This window comes from Notolepis coatsorum (assembly GCF_963971535.1).
Source record: "Notolepis coatsorum genome assembly, chromosome: 1".
Taxonomy (NCBI): Eukaryota; Metazoa; Chordata; class Actinopteri; order Aulopiformes; family Paralepididae; genus Notolepis; species Notolepis coatsorum.
Window position 1 is genome coordinate 149,308,642 of NC_140165.1, and position 21,655 is coordinate 149,330,296.

The following is a 21,655-nucleotide window of genomic DNA, read 5'->3' on the forward strand; positions in this document are numbered from 1 at the left end:
AATTATTTTAATAGCAGGTTCATTAAGATGGATCTTTGTCACTATTGAAAAACCTTTATGATTTATAAGCAACCCTAAATCCTTATTCCACTTAAACTATGCATTGGGGTTTCCTGCGTAAAAACGGAATCTGTTAGGACTGACCATCTCTGTCTGAGGTGTGCAGCCCTCATACAGAGAGACTTCAAAGCATTTGATATAGCGATGAAGGTACCGTATGGTTCGTGACATAGTCATAGAGGCTTGTAGAACAACAGCTGCTCATACAGTACAACATATTTACAGTCAATCTCTTCTCTTCCTCCTTAGACCACAGGCTTTGCAAAAACATCATGCGATTAATCTCAACAATTCATGTCAGAGCAAGGCGTGCAGAGCATACAGTATATTCCTGGCATAAGGCAGGCGGGCTGTTGATACATCAATCACATGAAAATAATGTAAGAGAGGAAACTCTCACAATACTGCGCGACTAAACACATAACCCCAATTATCCTGAGCATGGATCAGTGGGTGAGGAAGCTCTGCATTTCACTCGATTCAGGAACAACCACCCACAGGCATCCATCATCTACATTATTTGTGGAATAATGACCCCCACCCCCCTCAAACAATCTCCCAGTCATGTTCCAACCCTCCCCCATTCATCCACCTTTTGTCTCTCACCTGATACCCCCCCCCCACCTTTCTAACTCACCCCTCTCCCTCCTGGCCCCCCTCCAATCCAATACCTGGGCCATCCAACCACAATCCCTTTCTCTCCACTAGGGCTGAGCCCGACTAGTCAAATAATCGATCGAAAGGAGCCGCAGTCGACTGCCAACCTCTTATCACCGACATCTAAGAAGGGAGATCCCCCCTTGAATGGCCCTTCTAAGATTTCTCTCCTCCACATTGCCTGTGGTGCATTTTTTCCAATTGCTAGGTTTTAGTGAGTTTTTCCTTACCTTCGCGTGGGGTATGTCTGGGAGTGTTGCATTAATTGGAAGTGGAGATGAAACCGATCTCAGTAGAGTATGCAATGTAACCATGAGTAACTTTACATGCATCACACTAAGCAAACTGTGTAAAACTGTCTCAGAAGCAAACTTCACAACCTCAGATATTGATCCTATCGCCACAAAATTCTTTATTAAGCGAGTGTTTGATAGTGTCTCCAGTCCAGTCCGGGCCCTCATTTATCAATTTTTCTTAGAAAGTATTCTATTTTCATACGTAAGCACAGAATTTAGAATGTGTGCACGCACAAAAAAAACTGGATTTATCAACCATGCGTACACAGGTCCTACGCTCCTCCGTGTTGATAAATACCTCTTTGTTCTACCGTCAATGCTCGTGCATGATTATCCATATATGGTCATGAAAGTGATGAAACACCCCCCATGGGATGTGAAATAATGGACTGACCCGAGCGGAACTCTGAGAAACTTCACGGGAGATTGTTCACTGAGGCGCTGCCGAACCAAGAAGACACAATGCGTGTTATGGGATAAATAAAAGGCTGACTTGTAAACGGTGATGTCAGATATCAACGGCTCCCTAAGACCATTGCTGCAATTCTGCCTGGACAGCTCAAAATACTAATAAAGACCGTTCGTTGACCACTGTTTGGCGTTGGTGGTTTGATTGATTGATTGAAAAGTTTATTAACAGATTGCAGAATGGGTACAGTACAGTACAGCTCAATACATACAATTGTTAAGGGGATGCAGACCAGAGAAAGACTTTCGTCTTGTTTACATCAGGGTCCCCCATTTTCAATTCATCATGTGTGTGTCATTATAACCGTGCTGTAATATGAATGCCTTTATTAGTTGTGTTCGATTGGCTATAATATGATTTTTAGAGGCATCTATTTTGAATGAATGAATGAATGAAAATTTTATTTAACAGATTGCAGAATGGGTACAATACAGTAGGGCCTACGGCTCAATACACACAATTGTTAAGGGGATGCAGACCAGAGAAAGACGTTTGTCTTGTTTACATCAGGGCCCCCCCCTGTTGTTGTCGGTATTAGCCTAATACCGACAACAAAATAGATGCCTCTAAAAATCATATACTATTAGGTAGCCTATATGAATTACATATAATAGCAGCCATAGCCTACATTATGCAACAGTAACTTGCGCATACCAGTGTATGCGACGGACCAGTGTATACCTTATATCATATCATATTCATATTTATAATAGTTTACTCTATCAGCATACCAGCATGTAATACGTTCTGAGTGTGTATCTACCTCAACTCCTTATTATTTCGCGCATAGATTGCAGAAATACGGGAACGTTTTGATTTATATTAAAAGGCTTTGACATTGTAAAATTAAATACGTGGAATTCTGTAAGCATAATACAAGTCATATCACCCACACGATATATGCTCTGTGTCCAGAGCATTTATGCTTTTCATTCATTTAAGACACATTATTGCAAGGGTTTTGTAATACACATACACTCTGGTCTCATTGCAATGCGTTTTTTATTCTTTCTTATACAGTAGGAAGGGGGAAGAACACTATATCGTGGGTGTTCATATGACTTGTATTCTGCTTACAGCTTCGAAATTCCACTTGTTTCGTTTAACGTAAAGCCTTTTAAATATAATCAAAACGTTCCCGTGTTTCTGCGGTCTGGGCGCAAAATAATAACGAGCGCAGTCAGTCAGTACACCCTGTATATTTCAATAACGCTATAAACCATGCTGCATTCATTCTGAGAGAAAATACCTATTATTCCAAATGCTATTTATAGGGTTTTGACCATAATTACTGTTGCTATTTTACAATGAACTATAATGAATTACGGTTCATACAGAACATGCCAGTGTTGAAACTAATGCACGGAAGCTTATTTCCTTGTTGTAATAATATATTCTACCAACGGGCGCCAGCTACGCATGGTCCGACCTGTGCTTAAATATACGCACAAAGTCAAGCACAAGTTCAAATTGATAAATCCCACACTTTGCTTAGAAATGATCGTACGCACGGGTTACGCACATATCTGTGCGTACGCCATGTTGATAAATGAGGGCCCTGTAAAACGTCTTCCCAGATGCCTTTAAAACAGCTGTTGTAAAGCCTCTATTAATGAAACCTAAATTGGATAACAACACAAACCAGCAAACCACAGACCAATATCAAATCTACCATTTATCAGTAAAATATCGGAAAGAATAGTCTCAGTCCATATAAACTCCTATCTTAAAGAAAACAACATCTTAGAAGTCTTTCAGTCAGGTTTCAGAAGATACCACAGTATGGAAACTGCACTCACAAAGGTAATTAGACTCAACTCTCAGATCTCAGTGCAGCGTTTTATACTATTGATCACAACATCCTAATAAATCGACTTGAAAAGCTTATTTGTTTCTCTGGCTGTGTGTTGATCTGGATCAAAACATATATCAGAGGAAGGATGTTCTATATTAGTCTAGGAGGCCATACATCAGAGAAACATGAAAGACGCTACAGGGTTGCACAAGGCAGCTGTTTAGGTCCATTACTCTTTTCTCTCTATATGCTACCGCTCTGCGACATCATCAGAGAGTATGGTATAGATTTCCACAGCTATGCGGATGATACACAATTGTAGATATCCGCTGAACCAAATGATGCGACAGCCATAAACTCCATTACCAACTGCCTGTCAGCAATAAACAAATGGATGAACGATAACTTTCTCAAATTGAATGAGGACAAAACTGAAGTCCTACTTGTTGGCCCCCAATCAAAAAGAGAGATGCTAACAAAGAATCTAGGAAGCTTAACCACTTGGATTAAACCGGAGGTGACAAGTCTCGGTGTCATCCTGGACTCAGATTTGAACTTCAACGTGCATTTAAATAAAGTGACCAAAATAGCTTTCTTTCATCTCAGAAACACAGCAAAGGTACGACCATTCATAAAACAAAATTATGCAGAGAAGCTAATTCATGCTTTTCTAGCCGACTAGACTACTGCAATGCACTATTCACTGGTCTCCCCAAGAAAACTAATGAAAGACTCCAGCTCATTCAAAACTCTGCAGGTAAACTACTAACTAATACCAAAAGGAGGGAACACATTAGTCCTGTCTTAGCTACTCTAAACTGGCTTCCTGTAACTTTTTTAATTGATTTTAAGGTGCTTCTCCTCACATACAAAGCTCTAAATGGACAAGGACCCAGCTACATTGCTGACTCTCTAATAAACGACACACACACTGTACAGTCATTTACCTAGTATGGTTTTGTCAATAGTTCAATGTACAATTGTGTTTGTTTGTACAGTGTCTCCTCCCCCCCCCCCCTCAATGTACAGTGTTACTTGTTTATACAGTGTGCCCCCCGCCCCCCCCCCCCCCCCCCAACCACCTCCAATGTAAATTACCCAGTATGGTTGTCAATATCCCAATGTACCCAACCCCCCCCACCCAACCTCCAATGTACAGTTTCTACGTCAAATGTATATACTCCCTTTTCTTGACTCCTTCTGTATCACAAACAGTACTGTATTTGCAAATCTGGTATGTCATAAATGTATAGATGTAGCAGTACTGACTATCTGTATGTCATGTATGTCATATATGTCTATATGAATTGAAAATGGGGGACCCTGATGGAAACAAGACAAATGTCTTTCTCAGGTCTGCATCCCCTTAACAATTGTATGTATTGAGCCGTACTGTATTGTACCCATTCTGCAATCTGTTAAATAAAGTTTTCATTCATTCATTCATTCACCCACCAGAACACTGCGATCACCAGATGCAGGTCTATTAGAGGTCACCAGAAAGAGTCATAAGAAGATCGGTGATGCAGCCTTTGTAAACTACGCCCCAAAATTGTGGAACACATTACCTAATAATATTAGGGAAGCCAATACATTAGACATTTTTAAAAGGCAGCTTAAATCTCTTTACCAAAGCATTTGACTGACTTTACACTATTATACTGCACTATTTCTCAGTGATTATCATTGCACTATTTCTCTATGTTTTATTCCCCATGTTTTTATTTCTCTTTTATTTTATATATCCAAGGCTGGACATCCGTATTAGTCAATTACTGTTTTCCCACAGATAGGCTGGAAGTTTTGGGACCGTGAGCAGGAAATGTGAAAGGCTTTACATACCAAGTCTTGGTGTCTTTATTATTTATTGTGGGTTATTTGTGTATGGGTTAGAGTCTCTGTGATCTAAAATCACTCTACAGTATGGGTTTGAGTCCTGATCTAAAATCACTAAAGCTACAGCACTACACTATTGCACTATTTTTCTACTCTTTTTGGTGTTCTATGTCTTAAGGTGGTCTGTTGGGATGTTAGATCTTAATGTGAAAAACTGTGATTTTATATGTCTGCTCCTTTTACCCTTGCTATTATTTTACTTATTTGGACTTTTATCTCTACGCCCCACTATCCGCTGGGTGCATACTCTGATGTTTTGTAACAGATTACAGAATCCTATTGGAACGTGAGGTTCTGATATGATTCGATTAATATATATCCCACTTTATGTTTTGCTCTTGCTGCTTGTTTTACACTGATTTTATGTCTTATTTCTTACTGATGTAAAGCACTTTGAACTGCAATCCCCTGTATGAAAGGTGCTATACAAATAAAGTTATTATTTATTATTATCCACGTAAGCCCTAATTGATGCTCTAATAAGTACTTCCATCACCATTGTGCCATATCATGCTAGTGTGTTCTATGCACCCTACAAAACCTGGGATTTCCTGCTTTCTGCATTGTGGTATCTATTAAACTACATAGTTTGCTAGCCTGTGTGCCACTATACTAAATACAAATCTTACCTTCTACATTCAGGAGGGATATTGTCATAAACTGGGGAATTAGGATTCCCCCTGCTCTACACCAACCTCTTGGTATACCCTGTTTATCCCATATTACTCTCAATAACCTCCACAAGTAGGCACACTTTTATAAATCCGGTAAGGGACTCCATTCCCTGTGGCTGAAGAAGCCTTTGCACGCCTTACTACAGCTTCCACTTCCTTCAACTTTGGTGGCCTAATATCCATCGTATACTCTACCTCTAATGGTGGTATATCTGGAGGAAGGCGCATTTCTCTATTATTTCCTAAGTACATTTCTTTCTACCTCTTGCTTTGAAGCTTTGAGTTGCCCTCCCTATCCTTGACAGAATATCCCTTTAAAAATTGTAATGGATCACTATAAAATGCTGTCCTGACTCACTTGACTTCTTTCTCTTCCTCCTAAGTTGTTCTGCTAACTGACTTCTTAGTTCTTCCTGCAAAACATTAATTATCTCTCTCTCAGTCTCATCCCCCGTAGCCTTTCTCCACTGCTTTATTATGTAGCTGTCTCCTCTCCTTCACTAATTTCTCTATTTCTCTCTGCTGGCTGCTGGCTGCAATCTTTGCACCACTATCAATGATTCCAAATCATTCAGTACCATACTCATAGATAATGTCTCCCATATACTCTCATTTATTTACCACTGTTCCTTTAAGCCCATATAACACCCTTATCAAAACCATCTTAAAAAACTTTCTTCCTTTAATTTAACTCTAGCTTTTTGCTAACAGCTCTTCTCCCTGACCAGCAGACTGGCCTTGGTAAAACTACATCCCCACCTCCAGCGTTTTCCCCCTCCTCAGTGATAGGGTTACTGATATCCTGTGAACTGTGATTGTCTATCCTTTTCTATTTCTATCCCTCAACCGACTGATCATTGTGGCAAGCCTGCACTTATTCCCAGTGATGTACCTGAACTCGTTCATATTTTGGGCGAACGTGAACTGAACATACTGTATTTCCGCTAGATGATCGTAATTGTGAACGCGTTCATTCGCGACGCTCTATCACAGTATAAGGTTCGGTGTGTGCGTGTTGCGCGGAGAGAGAGACTTGTTATGAGCGATGCGGGCCGCCCCTTCAAGGCAATGGTAGGGGAAACACTGACAAATAATCACAGTGTGATGGAAATGCCAGTAATCTGATTGCTGTCTGTGGTTCTATATGGGTTGTGGCAATAATTTTTTACAAATAATAGCTTGCATCAACGTATTGAAAAAAGAACTATAAACTATAAACTAGTTCATTTTTTAAACCATGAACTTTAGTTCAAATCTTTTAATTATGAACTATGAACTGAACAAGTTCATTTAAAAATGTGTGAACCGTGAACTGAACTAGTTCATGTAGAAAGTGAACTTTCCCAACACTGCTTATTCCTTCCCTGATGTATTCTAAGGCCTTTTTCTGTTACCTTCTGCCACAAGGAAATATCTGGAGCTTCTTCTCCTCTACCATCATACCCCTGCTCTCCACTGATGCATTCATCCTACTCCACTGATGCATTCATCCTACGCTGTTCTCTATAGTTCTAGTTCTGGAGGACAGGTCCGAGATACTGTCCTCCATTGAACCGCTCATCCATCGTATTGGTCCTGTCCGTTCCATGGTCTGTAACCGTGTAATCTGCCTGTGAGTCATCTTCCGCCCCTGCTCTTGCAGGCTCTAGGGGTATTTTTCCTATATTTGTCTATATTTATATTTGCTTTTTTGGGTGCAGCAAAACAGTCTGCACCACTGCTGTAATGGGATGCTAACCCATGCCAAACTCGATGGTGTCTATTCCCTCCTGTCAGCTGTCTTTCCAAGCTGTCACATGGACTTCCCCTAGTTGTCATAAGAATCAGTCTCCAAATCATGCAGATCAGAAGCGCAGACATAGAAACAAATGAAACCTTTGTTTTAGTCATCAGCGTTGACACACTGCGATGTCATTCTTTTAAAGCCTGACACAAGTGACATCCTTCATCTTTCACTCAGGATGTCCTTGATCTAAATCAGAGGAAGTGCTCTCTGGGTTGACAGTCACAGTGACAAGGCGGGTGAGAGAGGGCTTCTATCTGTGGAGTTCTATAGGGGGAGCTTTGGTTAATCTACACAACAGAGAGTCGGTGCCTCGCTGAGGGAGACACACAGCCCCGGGCGTGTCCTCGGGCCAGAGCCAGCCTCTGGGCCACACCCAGAGCCTGCTGGGGGGCAGAAAGGCTCTCTCCTACTCCACACCAATACACACTCTGCAGGCAGATCCCTACAGCTACAGCTCTGCATCCCCCATCTGTGCACCAATTGGGTATATGTGTAGTTAGGAAGAATATGTATAGGGGGGGGGGGGTACTCTATTTTTACTAAAGTACTGTACTGTACTTCAATAAAGGTTTACGTTTGTGTATTTCATTTTTTTGTGTGTACTTATATTATTTATATTTTCATAGTACTTTCTCTAAAATGTTCTATGTACATCTGCTTCGTGTCAGGCCGAATTACGTCCCTTAGTTGTGATATAATAGCCATATACCATGGCCTGTTGTGAGCTATTGCTGTAGTGTAGACTATCAAACCTAACCTAAAAAAGACAACCAAGCAAATGACCTTATTTTGAACATGCACCTTTGGTTCTGATACTAAAATAAATATCAAATAAAATATTTCAATAGATTACACAATACATTCAACATGTCATTTTTATTTATACTATAGTAGGGTATTTCTATGGAGTCTATGGAGATGTTATCTGTTATCCTTCATTAACAAAACATATGCCATTTTGATTTGCCTTAGAGTACTAGTGCATTCACTTTCAGCATTAGCTGTCTAAATGAATGAGTTGAACCGAACCCATAACCAAACCCATAACCCTGTATGAGTGCCTTGCTCTGCTCATTGAGCCACAAAGAATATTTGTGTTAATACTTAATACTTCCTTTGAATAAATGTTATGTGCAGAAATTCTTAGTATTGACAGTTCAGTTCAACAGTGTGGCTAACATAAGGAAAAACAAATCTGTAAATGGGGTGTTAACCTCTTAACCTGTGCCCCCAAAATTGGCCATTTTAGTTTTAGTTTTTGAGGACTGCATACTTTTTTTGCAAACCAAAACAACATACTTTATACTTATAGCACATGCATGAGCCTGGTCTCTTTTGAAAGATGACATTCTGAAGTTTCTGATTCCAGAAAGAAAATTAACTTAGTGCTAATGAAATAGAGTAACATAGGTCTGAACTTAAGTTGTAGAAAAACGTGTTACTCAAGTTTTTCTGTAGTAGTTAGTAGTCCAGAGGTAGTATTTCCCCAGGCTTACAAATCCATACGGACCCATAGCCTGAAGCCTTATGTAGTACATGTCCAAATTTCATAAAGATCCATTCAGAAATGAGTGATTAGGAGTGATTTTGGTAAACTGTGTACAATGAAAAACTCAGTTTTCTCATAGACTTCAATTCATTCGGCTGTTTTTCTCTTCCTGTTTTTGCTTGTTAGTTTTTCGCCTAGATCCTAGATCATACATCCCCATATGGGGTATCATTGGAAAGCCACACTCATTGGCTACAACCCTCCACAATCATTTTTGAGATCGCCAAATGATTGACGGAACTAGAGCCCCAAGAGTCGGGAGTGGTATTTTGCGCAATACCGTGTACTTTACCGTGTACCGGCACAAGCCTCAAATACCGGCATGCTTTTGACAGGCAACAAATAAGCCTTCAATTCGATAGGATTCTTAATAGGACTAGTTGTTAAAGATCCCTAAATCAGCACAACAATTGAATGAGGTTGGAGATACCTCTTGGGTGGGGTGGAATTTGGCAATGATCACGTGGTGTCACCAGTACGACACATCTTCAGTTGTGTTCCCTGACCTCATTGGGTGTTTCAGCCATTTATCACAATACACCCTCTGCCGAGGTTGGCCCACCACAGGCTGATCAGGCCTGGGTGTGTGTCACACGGTGGCACCATATCTTCATTTAGCAGCTCATGATGCGTCTCTACGTTTCAGCCACAGCCAGTGACTGCTCCGTTCTGCTGCAGTGGCAAGTTCTTTGATTGCCTTCCGTTGGGCCTGTCCTCTGATCCCTACTTCCTTCAGGAGCCTTGTGGTGGAACTGGCTACAAAGCCTCTGCAGCCCACCTCCACTGGCCACACCTTCACGTTCCAGCCCCGCCCCTCTGCTTCAGCTGCTAAGTTGGCATATCGCAGCCTCTTCCGTTCGAATGCCTCATCGATGGCTTCCTCCGATGGGACCTTCAGCTCAACGATGAAGACACGCTGGCAAGATTTGGACCAGAGGACCAGGTCTGGGCGCAGGTTGGTCGCTGCAATTTCAGGTGGGAAGGTAAGCCTCTGGCTGAGGTCTACCCGCATTTCCCAATCCCGGGCTGCGTTCAGTGGGCCTGAATTCGGAAGTGATGGCTTGGTCCGCCGTTTCTCCCCTTCCCGGATGAAGGTTGTTTTCCGTGGGAAGGTAGTTTGGGCATTTAGAGGCAAGGCGTTGGTGGTTACTCTCTTGTTCTCATGTTCGGCAGCCAAGCACTTCAGTACCTCGTTATGGCGCCAGGTATATCTTCCTTGAGTTAGACTGGTCTTGCAACCCACTAAGATGTGTTTGAGGGTTGCTGGGGCTGCACACCGGAGACAGGCTGGGTCCTGTCCATACCAGAGATGTAGGTTGGTTGGTGAGGGCAGGACATCATATGTGGCTCTGATGATGAAGCTTAGCCTATTAGACTCCATGCTCCACAGTTCGTTCCACGTGATTTTCCTCCTCTCCACACCCTCCCACTTCATCCAGTGGCCTTGCTGGGCTTGGGAGACACCTGGCTGCTTCCTCCTGGTGGCGCACTTCCTCCACCACCATGTGCCGCCGTTCGGTTGGAGTAGCCTTTTGCCATGTGGGTGTAGTTGCTTCCAAACCAAGGCCCCCCTCTGCCATGTTGGACATGCCCCACTATATCCCGGTATCTGAGGGCGGTCTTTGCCACTGCAACTGCTGCAGATGGCTTCCATTTCCTCCTTGTTGCTAGTCACCTCTGACGAATGGATCCCGGGATTCTGTGAGAGTCATTTCCAGCCTTGATTTGGCACATTTGTACTCCTCCACCAGGCTTGAGATTGGTAGGGAGAGGGCTCCGTTGCCATACAGGCCTATGCTGCTAAGGCCTCTCGGCAGTCCAAGCCACTTCCTCACATGTGCATTCACCAGTCTCTCCAGCCGATTGGCATGGGATAGAGTGACCTCATAGATGGCAATTGGCCACATGAGACGGGGCAGCAGTCCAAACTGAAAGCACCACAGCTTCAGCTTCCCAGGGAGAGCATTGTTGTTGATCTGCTTGAGGCCACTGATTGTATCCTGCCTGAGTTGTTCCACCTGCTTCGAGTCTTTGAGTTCTGCGCTATACCAGCGGCCAAGGCTTTTGATAGGCTTTTCCAGAACTGTTGGTATTGGCTCGTTGTTAACGTGGAACCTCTCATTCGCGAGCTTGCCTTTGACAATGGAGATACTGCGGGATTTGCTTGGTTTAATCTCCATTCGTGCCCATTTGATGTTTTTCTGGAGTTTATCCAGCAGGCGTTTGGTGCATGCCTTTGTTGTTGTTATTGTCGTCATGTCATCCATGTACGCCCTGATTGGAGGAAGACGCAGCCCGCTCTTCAACCGTTCCCCTCCAACCACCCATCGGGATGCTCGAATAATGAGCTCCATTGCCATGGTAAATGCCAGTGGAGAGATGGTGCAGCCCGCCATTATGCCTATCTCGAGGTGCTGCCAGGCAGTTGTACTGGCCTGTGCTGTAACACAGAACTGGAGGTCTTGGAAGTAGGCTTTGACCAGCCGTGTGATGCCCTCTGGGACTTGGAAGAAGTTGAACGCTGTCCACAAAATCTCATGAGACACTGATCCGAAGGCATTGGCAAGATCTAAGAAAACCACATGCAGATCTTTTTTCTCCTTCTTGGCCGTCTGCACCTGGTGCCAGATGACACTTGTGTGTTCCAGGCATCCTGAGAAACCACTTATCCCTGCCTTCTGCACTGAGGTGTCGACAAAGTTGTTCTTCTGCAAGAATACTGAGAGCCTCTGGGCCACAACACTGAAGAATATCTTTCCTTCCACATTCAGAAGACTGATCTGGCGGAACTGGTCGATGGTTGAGGAGTTCTTCTCTTTGGGAATCAGGATCCCTCCTGCCTTCGCCATGCCTTTGGTATAATTCCTTTTTCCCATGCCACTTTCATTAGCTTCCAGAGGTACTTCAAGACACCCAGAGTGTTCTTATAGAGCCTATATGGAACACCGTTGGGCCCAGGGGCTGAGGCTGTTCTTGCCCGCTTTACTGTGCTCTCAACTTCGCTCCATTTGGGGGGGCCTTGTTTCCAGCTGGTGCTCAGGTGGTTGGATTGGTGGCATGTCATCCGGAATGCTGGCTGGCACATGTCTCTGGTTGTCAGAGTAGGTCTTCCTCAGGTGCTCCTCTAGTTCCCTTATGGGTACTTTGAGGGTCCCAGTTTTCTCCTTGACAAAGAGGTATTTGATGAACTTGTAGGGATCTCTGTAGAAGTTGGTCCTCGTTTGCTCTTTCTTCTATATATATATATTGTATTACAAAATATGCACATGTGGGCCCTTGCAGGTTAAGAGGTATTATGGGGGTTTTAATTAATACAATTATGGACCTACAGTATCTCAAACTCTGCCCTCTTTTCTTGATCCTCCAATCACAACTGTTGCTGAATTGAGGATTCATGAAAAGAGGGGACGGAGATGGACATTGACAATTTAATCCATAGGCTAAACGGGTGAATACAGCAGTAATTATTTCACAGAGATTCCAGGCTCTTTCACCCTCCAAAGTTGAAATGTGCTTGTGCGCTGAGCTCTGGCACAGCTCATCTGTTTGTATATTGTGTGGAGCTGTGATGGGGACCACTCACCATGGCCAGGGGCACGATGCCGACCAGGTCTTCCTGCGCCAAGCGGATCTCCGTCTCAACTTCCTGTGTGGTGGAGCGGCTGCCGGGGTACTCCACCTGCCACGCCATCCAGCGGCTGCTTTCCGCCTCCGGGAAACTGTCCATCTTCAAGTCTACCTGCAGAACCCTCTGGACCCCCATCTCAGACCTGCTGGGGCAAAGGAAGACAGGCGGTTGGTGGGTTGAGTGAGTGAGTGAGCGAGCGAGCGAGCGAGTGAGTGAGTGAGTGAGTGAGTGGGTGAGTGGGTGCTTGTGATCATCTCTGTGCCAGAAAATGGTCTTTTTAGTATTTTTTCTTTTTACATCTTGCATGCTATAATTGCTGCTGTTAACGTCGTCAAATGTAATACAGTATGATGTTTTGGATGCTAACTTGATATACAGTAAATCAACACACAGAACAAACAATTTCACAGCTACAGGTGTAGAAGCTCCTGGTTTTCATACATGGTAGTATGTGGGATGTACGTAGGCTAGTTGTGGGAAGCTTTCAGATACCTGCATTCAACAGGAGAAGGGCCAAGTGGTTAGCACGGTTGTACAGTATTGTGTCTCCCATCACTGGCAGGCACACAGTGTGGAGGAGATGTTGTTTTCTGTACCCTCTGTATATTTTTATGATGTATCCCTCAACATGGTTGTTAATTAAGCACATTATGTAACTGACAGGTCACTTCATATCTGTCCCTTGCCTGTTTGTAATTGCATGCAGACATACTGTAAATAAACAGAACTCTTTGGTGTGTGTGTGTGTGTGTGCGCGCGCATGCGCGTGTGTGTTCATGAGCTCATTCAACCTACTGTTCTAATGACCAAAAATAGTGCAGACTGATGACTCTGCGTTATGACTAAAGTCTATAACAGGTTCTTCAAAATGTCACGTCTCTGTGTTTGACTCTCTGCGGCGGACTCCCCTGCTTTACTGTAACACCATCCTCTCCTTTCAGTCTCTGTTCCTCTCACACGTACCACAGGTAATGGATGTGTTGTATATATAGAAGCCTTGCCACGCTCTGTGGATGGAATGCTTCACCGAAGCGTCACCCCTGCTAAGGCAATGCCCTTGTTTGCCGTAGCTGAGTGTGAATATATGGCGCGCAGCCGGCAGAATCCACAGAGGGCTGAATTAAGTCAGACAAATGGAGAGCGTTGATAATAAATGTTTCCCGTGGCACCATAAGTCTCTGGTGCTCAGCGTTTAAATATAGCCGCCAGGCCCGCCAGGCAGGAAAGGTCAGCAGGAGACGGGAAATGGCACAGGATCTGTTAGGCGTGTCTCGCGTGTCAAATGGCAGGACTCTGGACCAATACATTTCACTGCACCATCACCCTGTATCTCACTGGCAAAAAAAACCCTGAAAAAAACAAAACAGGGCTCTCAATTTGAGGCTAATCACAAAAGAGAAAGTGAGGAACGAGGAAGAGAGAGAGGGAGACACATACATAAAAAGAGGGAGTGAGAGAGAGGGAATGAATGAATGAATGACTTTATTTGACAATATAAAAAATAAACATGTGACAGAAAGGATATACTGCCAAGGATGAAACACAAAAAAGCTCAGAGCTTATTTCCATTGTGAGGGAGGGGGTGGAGAGAGAGCAGATATGGTTAGATGGATATATATATATATATATATATATATATATATATATATATATATATATATATATATAGAGAGAGAGAGAGAGAGAGAGAGAGAGAGAGAGAGAGAGAGAGAGAGAGAGAGAGAGAGAGAGAGAGAGAGAGAGAGAGAGAGAGAGAGAGAGAGAGAGAGAGAGAGAGAGAGAGAGAGAGAGAGCTTCACATGGTATGTATGGAGCATGAACAAATGGTGTATAGACTAAACCACAAGGGGTAGGGGGTCAAAGTACTTTTACAGCTGTCGTCCATATTGGGGGAGTCTCTTTTTTGTTTTACTGCAATGAAGAACAAGAAAAAACACATGTGGTCGTTCTTGGGAAAAACTTTTGAGCAAATAATCAACATCCTCAATTATGAATGGGCAACTCAAGAAATGTTATTCACCCTAGTCTGGTGTTCCTATAAGGCCCCCACACACGTATTCCACATTATCCTCATATTATTCATTTTCTCGCAGAAAGACTGAGTTGCAAGCTGGAGCACAACAACCCAATTTTGTACCCAACAGAGGTGTGTATGAATAATTAAGATGACAACCAAATAACTTGTCGCATTTCATAACAGTGTGTACCAATCATGGAGGAGATATGACAAGCTGTTGAAGGGAAGGGGAGGGAAGGCATCGCACAGCCTGGCCTTTACATAACTGTTAAAACACCGCAGGGTGTGGTGGTGTGGACCCAAGTGTAGGTGTAATGACCAGGGCAGGATGTGGTGGTGTGGACCCAAGTGCGGACAGGAGACAGGAGGCAGATGATGAGCAAAACCCAAAAAATAAATAAATAAATAAATAAAATAATAATAATAATAATAATAATAATAATAATAATAATAATAATAATAATAATAATAATAATAATAATAATAATAATAATAATAATAATAATAATTGTCATTCAATCAATCACCGTGCAGATTGATTGATTGAATGAAAATTGTATTAACAGATTGCAGAATGGGTACAATACAGTACGGCTCAATACACACACAATTGTTAAATGGATGCAGACCAGAGAAAGTCTTTCGTCTTGTTTACATCAGGGTCCCCCATTTTCAATTCATAATGAATTGTAAGTAAGGGTGCAACTCGCTCCGTGCAATCCATTCTTTGTGGATCTAGCCCTGGGTGTTTAATGCATGCAAGCAGGCAGAATACAGGAGAACTCACTGGCTACTCTGGCAAAATAGACTACCAAATAACTACTAGTAAGTAGTTTCTACAAACAACTAATGATGGGGAACACACATCACACAAGGGGGTGATGACTGCTTGACGACAACTGGGGGTGATGCCACAGGACTGCGCGTGAGAGAAACACACATCTGCAGCACCAGGGCAGAAACACAAGAAGAAAGGGGAGACAGGGTTATAACTGGCCATGGGCCTGAGCGGGTGGAAAATCATTTACCAGTATTTCCTCCAGTTGCTGTGCTAAAAAGTTGCCGATATTTCTAAGCTGAAGTTACTATCACTTGTATTTTCTGGCTCTTCTTTGTTACACCATACAATCATACCATGTAAATCACCATAGCTATGAATGTATTTTCTTCATCCAGCTACATTCCTCTTGTTCCCGTCTTGCAGTAAGCTGACCTTGCTCCCTGTCCTCCACCGTCTTCACTGCCTCAGCATATGACACATTACCAAGTACCGTGGTTTTGTTTACATTTAACTGGCTCTTCCCATTGAACTGGCTCTTCACACAGCTCGGAACTGAATGCCATCTTGCTGCACTTTACCACACCTCGGCAGAGACTTTCCTCGTCCTTCAGATTCAGCCTCCACACTTGTGTTTCTCTCTGTAATTCATCCCATTCAAAACTCAGGAAGACTGACAAGCTCTGCTCCCTCTGTCCATTATTGCACTGTGTCAGTCGTTTCACTCCACAAACATCACTACCCTTAAACAAAGACTTCTCAACATCCCAATCGATTGGCACAGGACAAATAACACCTTTCATTGTGCCTTTTTCCTCTAAGGGAAAAGACTAAACCTGATGTTTTCATAGCCTTGTTAATTTCAATGCCTGTCTATTTTGACACAGACACACACAAAGAACCATACAGTATGAGTCCATTTTGAAATGCTTTGGACAGCCCACACATTTTCAATTTTCACTTGGGAGTGTGAATGTGACATCTCATCAGGAAATACTCAGCCTCTACTGTGTAACTATGAATGAACAACATGATACTCTAACTTACCATCTTTAGGTAATAAAGTTTGAAAACATTGTTCTTCTGAGAGTATGGTTCTTCGCCTGATGTATTCAATTATCAGACTGCTCTTTGTAATCCTCATTTCTTTCACCTTCCCTCCTTTAACTTCCAACCACTCCTGTACTTCAACCAAATCTTGTAAAACACCATCCTCTTGAGTTGCCAATTAGTTTCACTCCAACCCGCATGGACTCATCTGGTTCCTCATCCGATTGTTCATCATCAGTACTTTCTAGGTTGTCATGATTCATCTTCCTCTCTCCGTCTTGCAGCGTTTACATTAGCAACTCATCACAAATTAATGTAATATTCACAAACAGATATACAACGTAGTTACTAGAACATTGGACCTGAATATTTCCTTCTCATCTCCAGCACAGCCACAAAGAATGTCTACACACACTACACACACAGATGTGACGGCTGGTTACTTTGCTGTGGCGATCTAGTGAGGTTAAATATGGATTCGGGAGGCAGCGTCATTAAAGAAGAAACTACAGGTGTCACAGAATAAGCTGATCAGGGTTGTGATGGGCCTAGGACCTCGTGATCATGTTGGGAGGAGACATTTTCAGGAGCTCAACTGGCTACCAGTTAAGGCCAGAGTAGCCCAGCTTAGGCTCAACATGGTACACAAAATAATAAATAACAGGGCCCCCAAATATTTTAGTAACTATTTTCCTAGTGTTAGTGAATCACACAGCCACAGAACAAGATCTACTGTAGCATAGCAAACCTGCATCCCCCAAGGTGTAGAACAAAGATGGGACAGTGCTCATTTGCTCACAGAGGAGCACAGGAGTAGAATGAGTTGCCTTTGATCACCAAACAGATCGTGAACCTGTATAGTTTCAAGGTGAACGTTAGGAAACGGCTCCTAGAAAATGTCCCAGACTAACTAAGGAAGGTTCTAGTTTTGAATGTAGTGTGTTTTTAGTGTGTCTGTACATTTTGTATATTTTATTAATAATGTTGTATTTTACTTTTTAATTCTATTTTTAGCAATATACTGTAGGCTGATGGTAATAATGTGTAATACATGTTTATGTAAATACCATGTGCTGCTGAGACCAAGGACCACAATGGAAATAAGTCTGTGACTTTTTTGTGCTATCCTTGATCATTTTAGGATGCATGACTTGTTGTAACATGTAATGTATTTTAATAATTGTCAAATAAACTAAACTAAACTAAACTAAACTAAAGCGTGGCCATATTAAAATCATCAAGAAGAATCACAAATAATCGCAATACTTAAGTGAATACATTTTTTGAGACAGACAGACAGACAGACAGGCAGACAGGCAATCAGACTGACAGACAGGCAGGAAGACAGGAATGCAGACAGACAGACATACATACAGACAGACAGACAGACATACATACAGACAGGCAGGCAGGAAGACAGGAATGCAGACAGACAGACATACATACAGACAGACAGACAGACAGACAGACAGACAGACAGACAGACAGACAGACAGACAGACAGACAGACATACTGACAGACAGGCAGGCAGGAAGACAGGAATGCAGACAGACAGACATACATACAGACAGACAGACAGACAAACAGACTGACAGACAGGCAGGCAGGAAGACAGGCATGCAGACAGACAGACATACATACAGACAGACAGACAGACAGACAGACAGACAGACAGACAGACAGACAGACAGACAGACAGACAGACAGACAGACAGACAGACAGACAGGCAGGCAGGAAGACAGGCATGCAGACAGACAGACAGACAGACAAACAGACAGGAAGACAGACAGACAGACAGACAGACAGACAGGGAGACAGGTAAGCAGACTGACAGACATACAGGCAGGAAGACAGGCATGCAGACAGACAGACAGACAGACAGACAGGCAGGCAGGAAGACAGGTAAGCAGACTGACAAACAGACAGACATGCAGGAAGACAGGCATGCAGACAGATATACAGACAGATAGACAGACAGACAGACAGACAGACAGACAGACAGACAGACAGACAGACAGACAGACAGACAGACAGACAGACAGACAGACAGACATACAGGCAGGAAGACAGGCAAGCATACAGACAGATGGGCAAAATAATGAAAGTGTGAGATTGTACACCTGAAAGGGTTAATGTTTATTCCGCCAGAACCTCACAAAATGCGGAAGGTTGGCTATTATTAGGTTATTTTGATTTAGTGATGTCAATTATTACCCTCCTTATTTTATCCAGGTGGCAGGTTTTAATAGTGGCTGTGAAGATTTTTTTATGAGGTTTTAAATTTCCTTCCCGGAATGATGTGCCAAATGATATTCGGGTGATATGACTGCAGATGGTGAAAATAGCCTTTGGGCCTCACTTTAACATCAAGGCATTCTGCTAATTTAGCACTTTTGTACCAGGGGTATCCAACGACTTGAAAAGAAAACCTTTTTGGAAAGCTACAAAGATGACAACAATATGAAATGGGAGGAAAGGAGAGGAAGATCTTGAGGAAAACCTCCTCTCAAACTTTTGAATTTGAAGACAACACCTTTACCGCAGTGGCGTCGCATGGGTAAAATAACAAAGGATGCCAAAAAATAAAAGTTATACATTTTTTTTATAAATATTTTTTATTAATATTTTTTTTTAATTTGTTTTTTTTATATTTAAGCCAAGCAGTCACCATGTACAGTATGGCTCGGCGGCCAGTCAAACCAAGCAGTCAACATGTACAGTATGGCTCGGCGGCCAGTCAAACCAAGCAGTCACCATGTACAGTATGGCTCGGCGGCCAGTCAAACCAAGCAGTCAACATGTACAGTATGGCTCGGCGGCCAGTCTAACCAAGCAGTAACCTAGCCCCTTTCGTGACTGCGATGCACTGTAATCATAACAACTACTACCTTTTTTATGTATATTCCTGTAGTTTTGACCTAACCAGATTTATCATGACATGAGCGTTACTACTATGAACAAAACAAAGCCAAGAGAACAGTTTTGACTCTTCAAATAAAGTGACTATATTTATTTTTCCAAATAAATATAATTTGAGTCAATCACAAAATTCACAATCCGTCAATGTCATTAACAATGTGTTTCCCTAAACAATGAGTGAACTAAAAACCAACAGGTATTGTGCTTTGTCAGCAGATAAAACATTTGACGCTATAGGAGAGGAGACTGTTGTGGTCTTGGTCCATGAAACAACTATTACTTGGCATTTATAGGACAGCACGCCTCAAAAAGAATTAAATAAACCAAACAAACATCACAGGTCCATATGTCCGTGGTGAAACTTACGTGCTGTGATTGCTGGCTGCTTTGTCACTATGAATTGAAAATGGGGGACCCTGATGTAAACAAGACGAAAGTCTTTCTCTGGTCTGCATCCCCTTAACAATTGTGTGTATTGAGCTGTACTGTATTGTACCAATTCTGCAATCTGTTAATAAAATGTTCAATCAATCAATCAAAACTCTGCTCCACACCTAAAGTTCTGAGCGCACTAGGAGTTTTAGCCACGGACATTTCAGAGAGAGATGACATCTCTCCACGGACATTTCAGAGAGAGATGACATCTCTCTCTGAAAGGAGAGAGCATATGGATCAGCGGCATATATATATTGGTATACTGCGCGCCGCGATTGGTTCTTGACAAACGCGCAGCCAGTCGTTCAGTATTGACAAAGCCTACTTTTGACTGATTTATTTCGCACTATGACTTCGGGTCATTGAGAAGCGCCATATAAATTAAATTAATTATTATTATTATTATACAGTACGTATACGTATAAGTACAAGTATAAGTCTTTATTTGTCATCAGATTAACACACACACACATGCGATGAGCGACCCACAGGAACACATGCACTGAGTCGCAAGTCGTGAGACGTGTATGTGTGTGTGTCATTTTGAGATCGCAAAGCGCTTCCTCTTGAATATAATAGACAGGGATCAGATGGCGAAACTCGGCTGTTTTACACCCGCCTCATTCGCCTTATAAGGAGATGGTGGGCGTGTCTGTATGCAAATTAATTTAGCGCAAACACGCTTTTGAGTTTAAGAATGAGTGGGATTCATCATGCAAATCTCCTGGGTACGCACAGATTTCGATGTTAAGAACGGCTTGATGAATGTGGCGGTGGCATCTTAAGCTTCAATTTAATGTAGGAAGGACTATTGAAAGATGTTTTGATGATGAGCAATTCACACTAGAGTAAAAAGTGTGACAACCATCCCCGTTCTCCCCTACTGTAGTCTCACACACATCTCATTTACATTTACCGTTGCCATCCACACACTCCCCCCCACGTAGGCCCCCGTTAGAATAGGCATGTTTGCTTATTGTTTTCTTTAGTTTATTACATTTAATTATTGTATCCGTCTGTCTCCTGTGTCCGTCTGTCCTGGGGTTCTGCCACACTTGACTGCTTTTGTAATATTGTAACATAAAGGTGAGGATGAGGAATTAATATTTATTCATGCACCAGGGCTGTCAATTGTCCCTAAAAATACCATTCAAATAGAAATGAGGCAAATTCTAATGATAACATTAATTTACATGTTATTACCACATAAAAGCAGGCATGTATTGATATTATGGGTAGAACCAATAGAAAACAATGATTAGGCATTGGACTTTGTTTTGTAACACATTTATTGACTTGCATTGCAGGCAATATTTTACCAAAATAAAAAAAGGGACGAGAATCAGTGATTTTTTTAAATTAATTATAATATTAAATATAAACAATCTAAGATACTGTATGTCATTCTCCAATAAATACAAAACGACATACAATATTCACAGATTGAAATTAAATGCAGCATGATGGAAATAGTTTTTCAACGATGTCTGACCTTTCGATAATGACTCATAAACAACAAAAGTATACTGTATATCAACCAAGCTGACGTCTTCAAGTTGCAAACCAGGCGGTGGTGGAATGATGGAGCGATTAAAGAAGCCTCTCTTTTATTATGACAAGATGACATCAGACCGGCACACCCAT

General features: G+C 42.3%; 1 protein-coding gene across 1 annotated transcript in view; it reads right to left on the bottom strand.

Annotated features, from left to right (window-relative positions):
- LOC311223079 (transmembrane protein 132C) overlaps positions 1–21,655 on the bottom strand; it is a gene marked incomplete at both ends in the record, with an annotated part of 432,169 nt that overhangs the window by 151,584 nt on the left and 258,930 nt on the right. Inside the window, one exon of the mRNA XM_084307811.1 lies at positions 12,766–12,952. Within this exon, the coding sequence (XP_084163937.1) occupies positions 12,766–12,952 (187 nt within the window). The remainder of the gene's footprint in view (positions 1–12,765; positions 12,953–21,655) is intronic.